The sequence below is a fragment of the Gadus morhua genome, chromosome 4, assembly GCF_902167405.1.
Source record: "Gadus morhua chromosome 4, gadMor3.0, whole genome shotgun sequence".
NCBI classification, from domain to species: domain Eukaryota; kingdom Metazoa; phylum Chordata; class Actinopteri; order Gadiformes; family Gadidae; genus Gadus; species Gadus morhua.
Window position 1 is genome coordinate 23,198,848 of NC_044051.1, and position 19,685 is coordinate 23,218,532.

The 19,685-nt window shown below is 42.9% G+C and overlaps 1 protein-coding gene across 1 annotated transcript in view; it reads right to left on the reverse strand.

Annotated features, from left to right (window-relative positions):
* Window positions 1-11,593: 11,593 nt before the first annotated feature.
* The window catches only part of atxn10 (ataxin 10), a 31,030-nt gene continuing 22,938 nt past the window's right edge, over window positions 11,594-19,685 (reverse strand). The window contains exons 10-12 of the mRNA XM_030354017.1: window positions 16,241-16,416; window positions 13,485-13,548; window positions 11,594-13,287 (exon numbers count right to left, since the gene is read on the reverse strand). Of these exons, the coding sequence (XP_030209877.1) occupies window positions 13,106-13,287; window positions 13,485-13,548; window positions 16,241-16,416 (422 nt within the window). The 3' untranslated portion in view covers window positions 11,594-13,105. The remainder of the gene's footprint in view (window positions 13,288-13,484; window positions 13,549-16,240; window positions 16,417-19,685) is intronic.

A 19,685-nucleotide genomic window follows, 5' to 3' on the forward strand; every position in this document is an offset into this window, starting at 1 on the left:
CTTCAAATTTGGACTACATTATCACAGTGAGGCTATACATTATGTAAAACATAGTTTCAGATTTGTGAAACCTTTACCCTATTTGTGAAAATGCAATACAGGCTTATTTGAATGCTTTTTAGGGGTCCAGACCGCATTGCATTTTCACAAATAGGTTAAAGGTTTCACAAATCTGAAACTATGTTTTACATAATGTATAGCCTCACTGTGATAATTTAGTCCAGATTTGAAGACTCTAGGTGTAGTGATTTTTAATCAGGATCAGTTCTAATGCGGTCTGGACCCCTAAAAAGCATTAAAATGTGCCTTTATTGCATTTTCGCAAATAGGGTAAAGGTTTCACAAATCTGAAACTATGTTTTACATAATGTATAGCCTCACTGTGATAATTTAGTCTAGATTTGAAGAGTCTAGGTGTAGTGGTTTTCAATCAGGACCCGTTCTAATGCGGTCTGGACCCCTAAAAAGCATTAAAATGAGCCTGTATTGCATTTTCACAAATATAATTTTTTTTTCACAAATCTGTAACTATGTTTATTATAATGTATAGCCTCACTGTGATAATTTAGTACAGATTTGAAGAGTCTAGGTGTAGTGGTTTTCAATCAGGACCGATTTAAAGTGGACCAGCTGCTGAATCGGATGCTGCGAATCGGATGCCAACTTCAGCGTCGTTAATCAATACGTGCGTGCCTGTTCCAGCTATTTCAATGATATGTGTGTTATATATCCGTGTTCAACGCCATTCATGTCAAGTAAAGGACAAATCTCAGACTTTGGAAGTTAATGGAGTTAATGGAAGTTAATTCGGAATTTAATTTAATTCGGAAGTTAATGGAGCCGTGCACTTCAAAATATGTCCATAGCATGGAGCCGTTTGTTTCAGTACGGCTCCTTTCAGCTGCGTACCCAACGTAAACTGCTAATAAAACGCTTGAGGAGGCGTTTTGAAAAGAAAAAACTTAAAGTTTTTTAGAACAGGGTAGAAATATAATTATGAGCCTTGGATTGATATCCAGACATTTCTTGCGGAGACACAATCCTGTTCCCCACTTGTATTGGAGTGGACGGCGATATCTACTTCTGGGCCGCATGAAATGACGGACCCCCGTCCACTCCCAGCTAAAACAGCTGCAATACCAGGCTTGGCCTCTGAGCACGGGTGGATTGCGGAAGTATATGCCTATCCTGGGGGCCTGGTTTTGCCATTGGATTTTGGATTATTGCTGAAACATTTGCATCTTTGAAGCACCTCCTCAAAAACTGAAAATAAATAAATATATAAAAATAACCGTGCTCCAAAGAACGAAATGTAAACCAATGCATTCTGAATGGGAGTGTTTCTCTGATTTTTCCATGCTACATAGAACGAAATGTAAACCCATGCAAATAAAGACTTCATGGTCATAATAATTTAAATATCATTAATATCCTGAGTGTGTAGGGTGGTATTCAATTTCTTTCAACGGGGCTGCATCCAGTCACTTGACCGTTGTGGTTGCTATGGTGGTTGCTATCGACCGCCCCCTCTAATCCTTACATGGCTCTAAAAACCACGCGGCAAAGGAGCTGCCGTCCATTGTGTTGTTTTTGTCGTAAACTAGGGTCCGATGGTTAGAAAATAGGCAGATATTCCAAGGTATCCTTAAAAGGCAGCTTGGATTTTTTTATTTTCTGCAGTTTAGACTTCTACTATAACCTATTTTGGAAAGCAAAACACCAAGCTCATTGATTTAACGAGGCAGGGTCATTTGAAACAATTTATTAAATAAATATTTGTGAGATGTCATTACTTCTCCTGAGTTTGCTTCCTATTTATGTCGAGGATACACCCCTACTGTCCACAAGCATCCCTCCCCCCTCCCCATATGGATTTGGAGAACTGTTGCCACGTCCCAGTGGTGGAGGTATATATACGAAAGAGGGCATTCAATTATACAATAATGATCAATTAGGAGGCCGAAGCCCTAAAGGAAATGATGCAATAGGTGACTGAGGGTCAACATTTGAGAACCCCTTTTATCAAAAGGGGTCTCAAAGGACTCATACGCTTCAACCTGTGGCTCCAGCCCTACAGGGAATGACTCAGCAAGTGCTCCATCTCGTTGTACCTGCACCCAGCGGCTCGCTTGCAAGATTTTGGCCTGAAGTTCTTCCCAGACCTACACCCTAGCCATCCAACATGCATATCTGAGAATCAGGCCTCTCTTTAATAATGACAAAAAGTTATGAGAGAAATACACATGAACTTTTGTTATCTCATAAGCGGCGTGGTGCCGGCTCCTTTTGACCTTTTGACCCCAGATTTCTGGGGGAATAGCTGAATCAATTCATTAGTCAATCAGAAGTATGTAAATATCTTCCCGGTGGCGTAAGAGGTCGAACAAGGTGTCCTTCAACATCTACGCGATTGCAACGGTGCCACACATGAGCATATTCGAACATGTTTAATGGTAGTAATTAGCTGTCGAAATTGGAGGCCTTAATCAATAATGAGCAGCTATTGATTTGCTTCCCGATTGAAAATTGTGACAAATGACATGTTATTTAGCATCTACACGTTGAGCTGAGTCCAATGACACCAAGCATGCGGGTGGTAACATGTATTTTACATGGTACACCTAGGTCTAGGACATGATCTCGGTGTAGCAAGAGGGCGAGCTTGATCTCATTGGACTCAGCTTAACGTGTAGATGCTAAATAACATGTAATTTATCAGAAACCTCCATCGGGAAGCAAATCTATAGCTGGTCATTATTGATAAAGGCCTCCAAAATCGACAGCTAATTACTAGCCCGAAACATATTCAAATATGATCATGTGTGGCACTGTTGCAATCGCCTCGAAACGTAGATGTCAAAGCACACCTTGGGCCCTATCTTGCATCCGGCGCAAGTGACTTAGTCACTGGCGCATGTGTCGTTGCTAGTTTACAACTGGCGCAGAGCGTTCTTTTCCCACCAGCGCCACTCGCCGGTAGATTAGGGATTGATCATGCGCCCCAAGGGGCGGTTTGGCGGAAGGAGGAGGCGTGTTCTGGCGCAAACGGTATTTTGCCGTCTCTGAATACCATTGCGCTACTGACCAGGAAATACCTGGTTTAAAGTCAGTGGCGCGTTGTTCAGATGCTATTTTAAGGGCGCATGCATACATGCGCATGCGATGCATACGGATTGCTTGTGCACCTCGCACATACACTTTGCTTCTCTCATCTACCTAGCCGCACATTCTTGGTAAATTATTTGGGAAAGAACAGCTGATGCAGCGGTAATAAGTTGTACTGTTAAATCAATGCATCTGCAAACACCGTACAGCAAACACATATTTTCTTGACACAGACATCGTGTAGGCCTACATGCCCATAACTTTTAGGATTGATGAGTAGGCCTATTTGATCGTGAAAAACATTGTTTTACCGCGAGTGAGTGTTAAAAAGAATGAATGAATGCGGGCGCGCGTGTGTGCTCTGTTTAAACACACGCAAACTAAACACTCTCATCATCATCTCATCTTCGTCCGCTTATCCGGGGTCGGGTCGCGGGGGGAGCAGCTCAAGCAGGGGGCCCCAGACTTCCCTTTCCCGGGCCACATTGACCAGCTCTGACGGGGGGATCCCGAGGCGTTCCCAGGCCAGTGTTGAGATATAATCTCTCCACCTAGTCCTGGGTCTTCCCCGAGGTCTCCTCCCCACTGGACGTGCCTGAAACACCTCCCAAGGAAGGCGTCCAGTGGGCATCGTTACCAGTTGCCCGAACCACCTCAGCTGACTCCTTTCTAAGTAAAGGAGCAGCGGCTCTAATCCGAGTTCCTCACGGATGGCTGAGCTTCTCACCCTATCCCTAAGGGAGACGCCAGCCAGCCTTCTGAGAAAACTCATCTCGGCCGCTTGTACCCGCGATCTCGTCCTTTCGGTCATCACTCAACCCTCATGACCATAGGTGAGGATAGGAACGAAGATCGACCGGTAGATCGAGAGCTTTGCCTTGCGGCTCAGCTCTCTTTTCGTAACAACGGTGCGGTAAAGCGAACGCAATACTGCCCCCGCTGCTCCGATTCTCCGGCCAATCTCACGCTCCATAGTTCCCTCACTCGCGAACAAGACCCTCGAGGTAGGCCTACTTGAACTCCTTCACTTGGGCAAACTAAACACGTAACGCATAATACAATCAATGGCAATGTCTATTACCGCGGGGACACATGCATATTAGGATAGCATACAATACTCATAAGAAACAATGTTTATAATGTATTGCGTAGGCCTACATCATTAAATAGAACCACAGTTACCGCATACGCGCATATCATATGTTATAGCCTATCATACGTTTTCTTTGCCGACATTTATTTGAGGACTCAGTATTTCTGAAGTTGTGGAAGAAAACCCCTTATTCCATGTGTGAATTAGCCATATTATTTGGTAATAAACTAAGCCATTTGCAGTTTGAAATTCATGTGCATCTGTCTCATCGGAGACTGCAGACGCGCTGTCAAAATATCAACTTGTCCGATTCAAATGCGCTCATGGCTCTTAAAGGGGATGGGAGCTGGCACTCTCATTGGTTTGTTGCACGTTACGCCCAAACCACACCTACGGGTAATCAGGCTGCTTCAGACCAACCCTTTTGACACTTGCGCCGCGGCGCAAGTGTAATTTATCCGCCTGTAAAATAGCGATAGCGCCGTAGAACCGCCCACAAAGCTACTTGCGCTTTGCGCTTCGCACTTGCTTTTCAGACCGTTAAAATAGGGCCCCTTGTTTGCTCCGTTACGCCACCGGGAAGATATTTTCATACTTCTAATGGATTGATTCATATTTTAAGGTTCTCGGAGTGAGACTTTAAGCGGCTGCAGCAGAAGTGTTGAGACGAAAGATGATATCAAGACATTTATAGAATATTCCCATTCACATTATGATTCTTCGTCATAACATCCGACCAAACATCCTTCACATTCACCAAGCGAAGATTATGAAAGTCCAGGCCCCACCTTCCTGCACTCGGGGTCCGACTGGGCCAAGTTTCAGGCAGGAAGGGCCTCCCCTTCCTGCCCTCGGGGTCCGACCGGGCCAAGTTTCGGTGCGGGGGTCCCAGTTAGGCCCTAGAATAAGGTATTCAAATTTCAGGGCGGTAGGACCTTCCTATCTCAAAAACTGTTTTTCCACCACATTCTGAACCATTAGGTCTTGCAGGCAACACTTCTGAGGGGCTTTGTCCAAATGACAGTCCATTTGGGAAAACTTTTTTTCTCTAAGGGCTAGAACTCCAAATCTCGGATATGTCATTCTCGGGGCCCCGGGAAATGTGTGTAAACATTTAAGTATCCCTGGCTATCTCGAAAAGGCCGGAAAAGGGGCGTGACCTCCAACAGTACAGTAAATGTAGATAAGACAGAGGTTAGTTTCTAGTCCCCATTTTTTGTGGGATGGAGGTGTACATTTGTGGCTTAAGGTGTGTAGACACAGCTGGCCTGTGGCCACGTTTTTGAAGTCTGGGGTCAAAAGGTCCAAAGGAGCCGGCACCACGCCGCTTATGAGATAACAAAAAGTTCATGTGTATTTCTCTCATAACTTTTTGTCCTTATTAAAGAGAGGCCTGATTCTCAGATATGCATGTTGGATGGCTAGGGTGTAGGTCTGGGAAGAACTTCAGGCCAAAATCTTGCAAGCGAGCCGCTGGGTGCAGGTGCAACGAGATGGAGCACTTGCTGAGTCATTTCCTGTAGGGCTGGAGCCACAAGTTGAAGCGTATGAATCCTTTGAGACCCCCTTTGATAAAAGGGGGTCTCAAATGTTGACCCTCAGTCACCTATTGCATCACTTCCTTTAGGGCTTCGGCCTCCTAATTGATCATTATAGTATAATTGAATGCCCTCTTTCGTATACATGATACCTCCACCACTGGGACGTGGCAACAATTCTCCAAGGGGGGGGGGGGGTGCTTGTGGACAGTAGGGGTGTATACTCGACATAAATAGGAAGCAAACTCAGGAGAAGTAATGACATCTCACAAATATTTATTTAATCAATTGTTTCAAATAACCCTGCCTCGTTAAATCAATGAGCTTGGTGTTTTGCTTTCCAAAATAGGTTATAGTAGAAGTCTAAACTGCAGAAAATAAAAACATCCAAGCTGCCTTTTAAGGATACCTTGGAATATCTGCCTTTTCTCTAACCATCGGACCCTAGTTTACGACAAAAACAACACAATGGACGGCAGCTCCTTTGCCGCGTGGTTTTTAGAGCCATGTAAGGATTAGAGGGGGCGGTCGATAGCAACCACCATAGCAACCATAACGGTCAAGTGACTGGATGCAGCCCCGTTGAAAGAAATTGAATACCACCCTACACACTCAGGATATTAATGATATTTAAATTATTATGACCATGAAGTCTTTATTTGCATGGGTTTACATTTCGTTCTGTGTAGCATGGAAAAATCTGAGAAACACTCCCATTCAGAATGCATTGGTTTACATTTCGTTCTTTGGAGCACGGTTATTTTTATATATTTATTTATTTTCAGTTTTTGAGGAGGTGCTTCAAAGATGCAAATGTTTCAGCAATAATCCAAAATCCAATGGCAAAACCCGTTGGCTTTTTGTCGAGGGAATCCAGGGCAACGCTCACTTCCGTCGCTTAGCAACGGAAGACGCTGGGATAGACAAGTCACCGGACTACTACCCATGAACGGAGCGTTCCACGGCATTGAGAAGACCCGTGTAATAATAAAGGCCAATAATATTTCTGTTTATGGCATAGATTTCTCCTCAGATTAGGCCAATAAACCAATGGTAAAATAAAAATAAAACGCTCGATCAAAGGCCCGGCCCGAGTATAGTGGTGGGAAATATCGGGCAGAGAATCTAAACACTGACCGGAACTACTTAGCAGGTGTCTGTAGGGCTATATCAGGAGTTAATGCACGCACTGCAGCTGTCATGCCAAATTTGTACCGGGCGCGTCATCCATACGTAATCCATTCCAAACCTGCATGGCAGCAGATGATCGCGTCGTCCGCTGCCGGGCAGGTTTCAAAAAACATTCGCGCTCATGTTGCCAAAGAGGAAATAACATAATACAGTTAACAGATCGCTAGATAATGTAATGTTTTGTTGGGTTCCTTAATAAACACACGATGTATCTTGGAACAGACATCAACATGCAGCGCGCCAATCCAACTGCGCATGCTCCGTGTGACGGTCTAATAACTGATGTTGATATCATTACAGATAACACTTGTTTTTACTTTATATTTGTATTGTATTTAATTGTTTAATCAAATTTAGCAAGTAAACTGAGTGTTTAAAGCAGGTCAAGGACGAAATAGCACAATACAGATAACGGATCGCTAGATAGAAGGTTCGCGAATGTTCACGTCATTCGACGCGATCGTCCGTTGCCAGGCAACGGACGAAGCGATCATCTGTTGCCAGGCAGATTTGGAGTGGATTACGTATGGATGACGCGCCCGGTACAAATTTGGCAGCCGGTACAAATTTGGCATGACACAGCCAATCAGAATCAGAGTATTCCCCCAGACCGTGGTCTAAACAATATTATTCACGAGTTATAAACAACCCCTACGCATCAATATTAATGATAACCCTGTGTAAATTGCCATAAGTGAGAGATACAATTTCGCACGTTGAGCACACAGTTGTGTGACTCGTTTATTTAGTAAGAGAGAAACAGGAAATCAAAACGTGCTGAAGGTAAACAAATCCCGCATGGGCTCTGACGTCATGAGACGCTCGTAATCCTTAAAAAGGGACAGTGATCCCTGAACCACCAAGATAGTAAACGACATGCCTAACACAATTGAAAGAACAACACATAACAAAATACTGTAGGTGAATTATGTTACACTCACTACAACCCATTAAATACGGTATGATTTCTAGATGTCATGGCAACGTCCGCTCGCGACACTGGACTTGCGATCGAGGCATCGACGCGGACGTTCATTCACATAGCCCAAAACAAGAGAATAGATGGCTAGATAAAATAAACATCAAGACATACAATTCTAAAAAGAACAGATGAAGCAGCTACCCTTTTTTCCTTCGCGGTTTGCCTACAGAGCAGCGCACCTGCATTTAATATATCCGTGTATTGTCACAATTTCTCAGTATCAAAAGTGAAAGCAGAAACGGGTGGCCAAAAGCTGTCGTATTGTTAGTTATCACAGACAATTTTAAGTAGAAACGGGTGGCCAAAAGCTGTCATTTGTTAGTTATCACAGACAATTTTCAACAATGAATGATCTGTACGGAGCTCCATAAGGAAATGCGCCGACTTTGGCTCAGCCTCTTTCTCTACGTAGCTAAAATGGCTGCCGTTGAGTACGGGGAGTGTCCTTCGATCCACACTTCACAATTAGCCCGTTTTGAGTACGGCATCCGGGTCCTTGAAGTATACTTCTTTTCGCCGGATCTGAATTGGAACGTACTGCGTAAAATTTTGGCTAGTAAGTACGGACAGTACAGGTATTGGAACACGGCACTGTACTTACGTGACACAAACCAGCACCGCAAACGTTCTCTACCGCTTGAGATGACGTCTTTCTTTATAGGTTCATGGGTGTGATTCGCCGATTTCCCATGCTGATATCCCCGGAGATTCTCGGGCATCTTCGACAATTTGGCTATAGATTGTCTCATTACACGCTAAATAATATAATTATAGCCTAATTATATATATAGCCTATACATATATATAGGTAATATATATAATTAGGCAATATATATATATATATATACATATAGCATTTGTGGTTTTGGCATAAACATAACTAGGGTGCACTGTACTTTCTGCGCACACCCTTTCTGAAGCCTCTCTCTCGCTCTCTCTCTCTCTCTCTCTCTCTCTCTCTCTCTCTCTGTCCCTCCCTCTCTCTCTTTCTCTCTCTCTCGTACCGTTTTGTGGAGCACGTTCATTGTCTGACAACACTCCCATTCAGAAAGCATTGGTTTACATTTCGTTCTGTGTAGCACGCAAAAAGTCGGACTATCGTACTCTGGAACACGCTTCAATAGATTAACGTTCGTGCGCATGAGCACGCAATCGCGTGATACCGGGTTGTCATATGACACAGTTGCAGCAGCCATAAAGGATCCACTCGTCTTGGCCAAATTGCAGTTCTACGCAGCAATTGCCAGGACCTTCAATCCCTTCCTGAAAAAATATCAGACGGATAAGCCTGTGCTCCCATTCCTCCCCAAGGACCTGACCGAGTTGATGGTGGTAACAATTTACTTAACGTTATAACCACTGATTGGGCTCAATTGATCCATTATGACAAAATGGGGTTTGTGGTTAGGATGTGTAAAAAATAGTTGCTACATTGTGCATCATCATAAGATAATTTGATGTTGGTGATTAATGTGCCGCACCAGACATTTTTGTGTTTGTCTGTTGACAGAGTCTACTCAGACGCTTCATAAAGAGAGAAGTACTACACGATATCACTGCCCTGCAGCTGACCAAACTGGATGTCACAGACAAGACCATCTGGCTCAGCCCACAAGACATCAGCATTGGTCTAGGTGCAGAGTTAGTCCTTTAGGTAGTGTGATGTTTTCAAAAGATAATTGTACAAATGGTTAGGGTGAACCAGGTGTCATTGAAGACATGTTCTATATTCATGGCTAATTTCTCTCTCTAGAGAATCAAAGGTGCAGAGCTCAGGGTGCTCGAGTTCAAGAGAGAGTGCTTGCAGTGACTGAGTAACATGATCAAGAAAGTGCAGGACAAGAGCCCCCTCATGTATCTGACTGTTAGGCAGATGGTGTGCCTGGATCCGTCAGTAATATATAGAGAACCAGAAAGAGGCAGGAATCACATGAAAGGGCTGGTTCAAAGGTTTCTCCAGGACAGACAGCTTACTGATACTTCTTCGGGTAAGAATTAGGCAAATTATAGGCTACACATGAATTTATCCTCAATCTAATTAGCTGGTAATGCCCAAAGATTTATCAATGTTTTTCTCTATTTTCTCATTTGTTTTGTCGTAGGGGATGTCATACTGCAGCAGTTCGACAGTCTCCTGTCCTTGGAGAGCCGGAGTGAGGACTTCCTCTCCTTTCAACCCATGCAGAAGAGGCTGGACATCTTCCTGAGCAGCGCCATGGAGCCTTATCCCGAGCTGTGGGCCTTCTGCAAGAAGCTGCTCATCCTCTCCCACGGTCAAGCTAGTTGAGCGTGGATTCTCAATCAATAAAGAGGTGGAGTCTGATAACTTGGCGGAGGATACTGTGGTCACACGGAGACTGGTGTGTGACTACATCATACAACGTGGAGGCGTTACCAAGGCAAAATGACTCCTGTCTGGAGTAGTAATATGCTGTTGACTTAAAAGTTGATAGAATCAACATAGTTGGTCTCTTGAGTTTGTCACTGAATCTGGTTCTCTTTCCCCAACCCGATACCCAGGTTCCATTCAGTAAACCGCTACTGGAAAGTGTAGCAAGGGCAAGGACAAGGTATCGTACCCATCTGGAGACCAAAAGAAGGAACAGGGAGGAAAAAGACCAGGCTCTCAAGAGGAGGGAAGCAGAGGACTGTCTTGAGGAGCTGAAGGTTAAGAGGAGACGTGTACAGGAGGTATCTGAGGGTCTGGCTAGGGATGCGGACAAGATGGCTGAGGAGGCTGAAGCGAAGGCAGGGAGCAAGATGGCTGGCCTGATCACCAGGTCAAACATCTTGCGGAGAGGCCATAAGGAGAAGTTGGCAGAACTGGCTCTCCTTGATAAAGAGATCGCTGCTAAGAGTGCAGAGCTTAGGAGTTGACTGTGTGATGGTGATCATAATTTTATTTATTGTTGAGTTGATTTTTATTTTTCAGGAGTCTGTGCTGTTGGCGTAAGTACTCACCACTATGCTGCAATGTTCCATCATTCCATAATGCTTTACAGTCCACATTTTCACATTTGTTGAAATAAATGAACACATTTTGAACAAACGTTGTCGGTAGGTCTGTGAAATAGGCTGTGAAATAGGTATTAATTTTTATATAAGTGGTCTTAAAAGGGACTTAAAAAGACTTGAATTTGACTTGAACAAACCTGTAGGAACCCTGTAATAAAATAACCTCAAACAGTTAATGTCTCATGTATGTTATATTGGGGTAGGGGTAGAATGGGAGGGGGGGATTTTTGAATAATTCATTTCCAATGAACTATATATTTTTAGGTTGAACAAACACAATTTATTTTAACTACTTTAATATAATAACTTTTGTTTACCTCTCTTTGTTACAAATATGTAGTGGTAACTCAATCTAATTTCATTAGATAGATGAATTTAGTTTCAGCTGGACCAACTTAGAAAAAAATTGGTAGATGAACTCAAATACATTGTATTGAATCGATTGACTTGTTTTAGGTTGGGGTAACATATATTTATTGGATGGAAATCCTGCCCACAATTTAATTGAGTTCATCCAATGAGTTGTTTTTTTGAGTGTATAAAATGTTTGAGAACCACTGCTCTACCATTATCCGAGCTCCTACTAGGCAGAGTGATCATCCTTTCAGAGCGTCTTGTCTCATCTTTTTCAATTTCACACCAAAACAAAGCAACAAACAAATCGAAACGTATTGTTAGTTTACATTTATTTGAATGCACCAAGTATGTTCTCAAACGGCATCAGATACACACATCACGTAAATTTAGCTTTCCAACGGTTAAGGCACACATACATTAAAGCCGAGGCCCGCCGATGAACTAACACTGGCGTACAGCTGAAGAATGCAGTGGGAAAGTGAACGGTGGTAGCGAGCTTGTTAGGTTAACATGCCACTCACTAAAAAGCACAGCCGGGAACCAGGCAGGTGTTCTGTTAGCCGTCTGCCATACTGGCCGCCGGAACTACTGACGCTCCCTACAGCCGGCCCATAGTGTTAACACGTATAGTCATTAATGATGGGATCCAGTGAAAACAGGGTAGTGCGGGGCGTGTGTGGATGTGTTGGGTATGATGACAATTTTATTCTGCAGTTTAATGGCTCCACTCCCCTAGGTAGAAACTACTGTCCACCACTCCATACCGATCCCAAACCACAGCAACTGGTGAGGAGACAGGAGTGTACATGGTGGCATGGCCATGTCCAAATGCACAATAAGCATGAGAAGAGCTGCCATATAATAAAAAAGGTTAGGCTGGAATAATATGTTGTGTTTAGTATTCAGTACGTATGGAATGGAGCTTATTGAGAGCAAATATGAGACTTGAGAAATAAATATGACATTGTTAGTATTAACACTTTCTAAATGTCTAATGTTTTTGCTCCTTATCTACATTGCATGCCATACAGGCTTTATAACCTGGTAATACATTCTAGTTAATGTAAATATCCTAGTCCTAGTTAAGTGCAATGATTCAGAATAGCCTGTTTAGAGAATGGGTCAAGGATCAGACTTAAAATACAGGTCAATAATAATAATAAATAGGTAATGTAATGTGAGCAGGTTCGTATGTTGGTTGCATAGCTGACAGTATGGAATTATATTATTCAAGTCAGAGTCCTAAAACAGTGATAATGAACGTTAAAGTATCATCAATTAAGATAAAATGTTACTTTATTCAACCTGTGTGAGATTAATAAAGCATTATTATATTTCAAGAAAATGCAAAAGGAAGTGTTGTCTCTGGATTAGGCCCTTATTCCAGAGAAAGAATATTCTTCACCACAGAGTAGAGAGGGTGCTTAACCTCTGGTAGAAGCTGCTTCGAGACCATTGGGCGACCCATGGGTCGGCTGCTTACCAAACACAACCTGGCCCAGATCAGACTGCTGTTGTGGGGTTCTGACAGCTTTGCACATGACCCTCCTCGAGTCATTAGCTCAGAACCGCAGAACAAATCACATAGCCTAAATAACATAGCCACTACACCTAGGGGCTATGTTGGCACCATGTTATTGATGTTTGGATGGCACACTGACTGGCACTCCCTCTCTCCATACCTCGGGCTAGCTCTCTATTTATTCACCTCCATCTCTGTTCTTCCTCTCTTTGCCTCCCTCCATCTTACTCCCTCTCATCCCGTTTGTCTCTCTCCATGTCTCTCACTAGCTCCTTTCCTCCCACCCTCTCCCTCTATCCTTGTCAGTGTTTCTTTGTTGTTTTGAGCAGCAGTGCTCCATCTCTCTTCTCTATGTCAAGGCCCAGCTCACTGAGTGCCGAGTAGTCAGCATTGCCACGGCGATCCATGGCGGCCACCAGTGCCTGGTTCTCTTGGTTTTGTTCCAGAATGTTCCTGATGGCGAAGATGGCCCATTGGCTAATGACTGCACACTTCGTAAAGGAAAACAAGCGGAAAATCAGACATTTCAAGGTGCATGAAAGACTTGAAATGTCCAGAGATAATACATTTAGAAACAAGCTTGCTTGCATGTTAAATATCTTTACTATTAGTTAAAAGTAGCAGTAAAGAATATATTTATATGAATCTATGAAATATCTTATACTCTAAGGTAAAGGATACAGGGGTTGTTGCTGTCTATGCTGCAGTTGTCCAATATCAGAGGGATGCCGTCAAGTTCTCTGACCTAAAAGGAATGAAGATCACAGTGATGCCATTTCAGTGTGGAAGGTAGCCTAAACTATGGAAGGCAGCCTAGACTAGAACATGTGCACAGTAGAGCACAGACCTCTGCCAAGGCCAGCGCCTTGAAGAGCCCCCTTCAGTAACATATCCAAACCTTAAGATTCATGGCCCAGGGAGGTTCACCAAATAGGTGTGAGCAACCTCCCCATGACGAAGATCCTTATTGTACAGTTTGCCATCATCAAGCTATTGCTAGTACGCTATGGTACTCAGTTATCAAGGACACTGCACTGCCAGTGCTGCTCACAGAGACCCACAGTTGAGTCTACGGGACATTCTGAAACGTTTTGGGAGACTTGGATGAGTTTTGGAACAAATCTGTTTTGTGTGTTCAGCTATGTTGGAAGCTTTTGGAACCGCTCAGGCGGTGTCTTGTCTGATTGAACTTGCAAAGTCTGAGAGCATTGGCATCTGAGGATTGGAGCCATTGGATACTCTGATTGGTTGTGTGCTAGCAAATCAATGCGGTGTGTGGGGAAGTGACGTTGCTAAACAAACCACTTAAACAGCATTTTTTTTGATATTATGAATGATATCCATATTTTGGATAAATACAAATAATGAGCCAATACTGTGTGTGCTTTGTTTTTCTAATCTGATAATCTATGGCCGGCGACGGTGCGTCGACTGCAAAAATTCGTCAACATAGTCTACTGCAAAAATTTGAAGGAAAGCTAGACGCTAATCGCTATAGACGCCATAGTTTAAGATGGATGAAGAAGAAATCAAACTTCAAGAATAGCAGTCAGCGGCAGAATACTCGCAGCAGTACGAGCTGACTGAGATTGAAAATAATGTGTTTTGGTTTGAGTGTTAGGAAAGAGATGGGCTTATTATCCCTATGGTTACAAACCACGGCAACTTTTTGAAACTTATTTAGTACCGTTGTATGTGATGCTAGTGGCGAATAAACACAGTAGAAACTTGTGGATTTGTTCTTCAGTAGGCATATTGGAGAAAACTACCTAACCAGGGCAGTTTGTATGCCTTCACTTTTGTTGGACAAACCAAGATACAGCTATGGGAGCTGTTAACAATTGTTACAATTATAATGGATGTCATTCACTGTGTCCAAACCGTGAGGCGGCAAGTTGAACAAAAATCATGGCTGATTTACTTGTCATTACAATGTCATTGTCATGGCATTTATTGATAACTATTAACCTGGGATATGCAAACCGGACAGATCCTTTAATGCCAGCGCACATAAAGAAATAATTCAGCTATTTGTGGCCATTCCACCTTGTTTGCTAAGGTACTTTCTATTATTAATTGACTTTTTCTCTTTATGCTTATAAAACCATTCCTAAGCCAACACCTACATTATCATACATTTTCTATTTTTCCTATGCCAGAATAAAAATTTGCAGCAGTATGTTTTCAACTTTTTGAAACTTATTTAGTACCGTTGTATGAAATTTTGCCGCACACCTACTATACTTGTCCGGGAAGCCTAACCCTTACAAAGACATTAAATAAATAGCCGCTCAGACAGAGCTTCAAAATCCACACACACTGTGGCTTTATAGTATAGCTAAACTTTCTCTCAGATGCCGCAGCCAACCACTGCCAAGAGCTCCACACGTCCACACAAACCATGCAGCCGGTGCACCCTCTGTCTTAACATCTGAGGGTCTCGGAAAAGGCACTAAGTCGGAAAAGGCACTCAGACGACACAAACAGAACGCAACCTGCGTTTGTATTGGAACGTTCACGCCGTGTTTTTGGAATAATGCCAAAAGATGTCTAAATTGGGGACTTATATCAGTAACCGTGATAGGCATTGATTACTATGTTGACATTCATATACGACAAATGACCACGTCTAAAATAAAATTGAAATAGTTTTTGGATTACTGAAGACTGGACAGCGGTGGGAACATATATGTTTGTTATGCCTTGTTTGATATCGCTTGTGTGCGTTTCTTCAGGAACAACCTTCAAGGTGCAGGGATCATGGGTTACAAAATGGATTCAATTGGTTTAGTAGGATCTGTTGTGAAACCAGATACAGGTGGATTTCTGACCACAAGTTGACCTCGGAGTAGGTGCCGAGTGCAGGGTATGGGGCGCTGATCCGCAAGTGTTCTGCACCACAGTGCCTCTAGGAGGAGCACCACTGTGAGTTGATGATATGGACGGTCAGCCTCCTACTACCCTGATGTGACCAAGCTGCAGGTTAGGTACATGTATCCATGTATTTAGTCAACCCATCCAGCTATAGCTACTGAAGTCCCATGTTGTTGTCTGCCCAAATAAATGATTCTTGGGCCAGCGGTCTTGCCATGCTGGCATGGATGTTTTGTACTTGAACGATTGTACGGTAATCACAAAACCTTAAAATCGATTGTCAAATCTTAACACTGCCTAATTTACTTTAATTAATATATACCGATCATAACCTACTACAAACAAAATGACCAAACCACCAGAATTGCCTAACATGGTATTCTACGTAAACTGGCTCGTACCCTGCATAGATAGATAGCAGAAGAAGACTTGCATCTGCTTTGAGTCTGCTTTTGTTTTAATGTAATACACAAATATATACAACAACGTATGATGACAACATAATGACTTCTACACGAGTTATTATCTTATATCCATCTACCCATCCACATCCCCCCACGGACCTGGTTTTGGTTGAAGGGGTGACGATGGCAGAGGTTCCCAATAAGTCGGATGAGATGGGCCTTGAAGCTGACGGAAGGGGAGGAAGGGTCACCTCCTCCAGAGGAAGAGAAGTTCTGGGAGGAGCTGAAGACGTTCTTACTGGCCTTACCCAGAGCATGAACCTCCTGTAAGAGAGCTGCAGAGGAGGGGGAGAGTGAGGCAAGGGGTGGTACCTGGTTAGAGCTGGCAGTAGGCAGGACATGATGCAAAAAGTACACTGTGGAAATCCTAATGTTTTTGTTTACAGTACATTGTAAATGGCTGACGAGAGTACTGACTCATCAATAATGTGTAATGTAAAGCTGTTTTTGCGTTGATAAACAACATTTATTTGGATGTATCCACAATATAATTCTCTTCTGGGTTCTGATTTGGTTGATCCTGAATGAACTGATTGGGATACTTGCATTGTAACATAATAATAATAATGTATACTTTATTTGTCAGACAGGTCTGCAATTTGTTTTGTGTACATTTATTTGCTCCATTGTGTCTTAACACATACTACATGTAACATTAATTGTCCATAGTGTACATTGCAGTTTTCATCACACACCACAAACAGAAAACAGAAAAACACAAACACATAGAAGACACAAACATAAAACATAAAAGTCCCTTGACCTTCTCTTTGAGCTAGAGATTGATTCAGTGTTGAGCATGTGGATTGATTGATGCACAAAAGAGTGTTTCAGTTTGATCTTGTTAAAATTGGGTACACTGATTCTGCACTTCGATGGTAACAGTTTGTATTCTTTGTTTCAGACATGGCTACTGTTAGAGACGATGTTGTTAGCCAACCTTAACATGGTTTTATCATGTTTCGTATATTGTCTGGAGGGTATGCCCCACAATATTGGAGCAGATTTTTATATATTTTTTTATTTGTCTTTCAAGGTTGTAGACAGAGTCTTGTACCATACAATATTACAGTATTGTAAAATGCTCATGAGTGAGGTGAAGAATAAATGAAGAATTTGACTGCTCGCCCCAAAGGATCTGAGGCGGTGGAGAAAGTATATCCTTGGTTTTGTTCTCTTGCAGACAAAGTCTACATGGTCTTTCCAGGAAAACAGGTAATCTATCCATACTCCCAAATATTTGTAGGAAGAAACCTGCTTGATTGTTTCATTGTGGATTAGAATAGGGGTTCTGTGTGAGTCAGGTGGTGACCCAAACATAATATGGTAAAAAGCACTGCTGAGCTCACACAGCCCTGTGGGGGTCGTACATTGGTTATGGTGGCAGATGAGAGGGATCTGTAAACCTTAACTATCTGGATTCTGTTGGTAAGAAATGATGCGTACCAATGGGTTTCTTCTTTCTTTCACTCTTAATTTTCATTGCTATTTGCAATGTAAATATTGAATTGTAAATATAACCCACTAAGAGATGTCCACTTCTTACTTTTATTTTATTTATTTATAATCTTATCTTATCTTCTATGCTTGTAGGGTTAGCTTGTAGGGTATTTATATTTATATTGTATGGGGCACCTGGAACAACAATTACCCCCCGGGGATCAATAAAGTATTTCTGATTCTGATTTTCTGCTGGATCATCTTGTTCACTAAAATATGTTTGTATTGTGTTAAACGCTGATGAGAAGTCTAGGAAGAGCGCTCTAGCATAGGTCTTATGTTTATCCAGGTGTTTTGCTATGAGATGGACAGGTGTAGTGACGGCATGTTCTGTTCCACAGCCGTTCTTGTAAGCAAATTGGTATGGATCAACTCTTTCATAGTGTTGACCAGGTGGCAGAGTACAATTCTTTCAAGAGACTTCATAATTACTGAGGTCAAAGCTATTGGCCTGAAGTCACTATGTTCTTTTGGACATGGGTTTTTTGGTATCAGATTGATAGGGGAAGTTTTCCAAAGTGAAAGAACAATGTGTGTGTCAATGGATGCCTGGAAAACGGCCCCCCCCCCCAGAATGGGGCCAGTTGAGAGGCAAAAAGAAAAAAGAAAAGCACTGCATTCATCCAGCCCTGCTGCTTTCTTTGGGTTTGTGTATTGAAAAGTTTTTCTTACATCCTCGGTAGTGATGCTAATTCTGTCTGTCTGTACTAGTGGTGTGATGGTTCTGAGGATATCTGAACCTTAAGTTATTTTTTGTCTCAAATCTGGAAAAGAATATAAATCATTGGCAAAGGAAACCTCATTAGAGATGGGTTTGGCCGGACTGGACATACCAGTCATTGATTTTATATTATACAACGGGGGACCTAAATCCATCGATCTGATTGGTTCCCAACTGTTGTATAATGAGCGTATACATAACTGCTATGACGCCCGATCATTTTGTGAAAGTTTGCATATCACTCCGCGCCTGGAAGTAGAAACAGTTACAAAGTAAAACATATGTTGGATGATGGAGAGCGTGTAAATGTTGTTACTCCGGGAGTGAGCAAGGCGATGGAGAGACTAACGAAAGCTTAGGCACACGGCGAGTGAACTGCTCCATAGGATAAATTGCCGGCGAACCGCTCTATCGGAGCCTTCTCTTGGAGGGACGCTGAAGTGTGTTGCATAGCGACCGTCGATGCATAGCGGCAGCCAGGAGGGACTACTTTTTTGTATTCTTTAATTAAACGGCTATTTTGACTTTCTTGGTTTCTTTTTAAATGTAGTGTGTCTATGACTTTCGTTTCGCCATAATAGTAACCGTTGTATAAAAGCAAGAGATCACTTCAGTCAGTGGCATGTGCTCATTATACCACTGTGAAGGGGGTCGCCGGCCCCCCGCTGTAAATATTCTAGAGCACATGGAAGTCCTGGAGCTCTATATCTAAATAATATCATATTATAACGATATCTATATCATATATATTATCACAGCAAAATGCTGTGTGAGCCTCCAGACGATATTATGAATCTCAGACGACTGCGTCGTTGTACCACATCAATCTGAAGTAGTCTGAACCAGAAAGGGATAGTTGACCGCGGTTGTCTCCCGCCGGAGCCTCGCTGCCGAGGAACCACCGCCTCGGCAGGGGTCAGCGCTTAGGCACCACTGCCTCCTGCAGTGGGGCAGCGCCGAGGCGGTGGTCCCTCGGCAGAGGGAAGCGGGGCTCAAGCGAGTAGGGTCTGTCTGCGTCCTGCAAGACGGAGGCGTAACATGTAGTAGGCGTAACTTGTAGTAGGAGGCGTGTCTTGTGCTTTCCTAAATCGCGGTACACGCGAGATCTTCCTCTTATAAACTGTCTTAAAAAAAGTCTTGTAAATCACGGTTCACACATTATGCAAGCGCTTCCTTGAAGTCGAAGTCTGAAGTTAAGATCATGTGGGTAAGTAAAAATAAGTGGATTACTAATCCCCCATCTGTAGCCAGGAAGGCTGCAGACACACCCTCCACATATTCCCAAATGTACCTTTTGCATATTTGAGCCTTTGTCTATCTAAT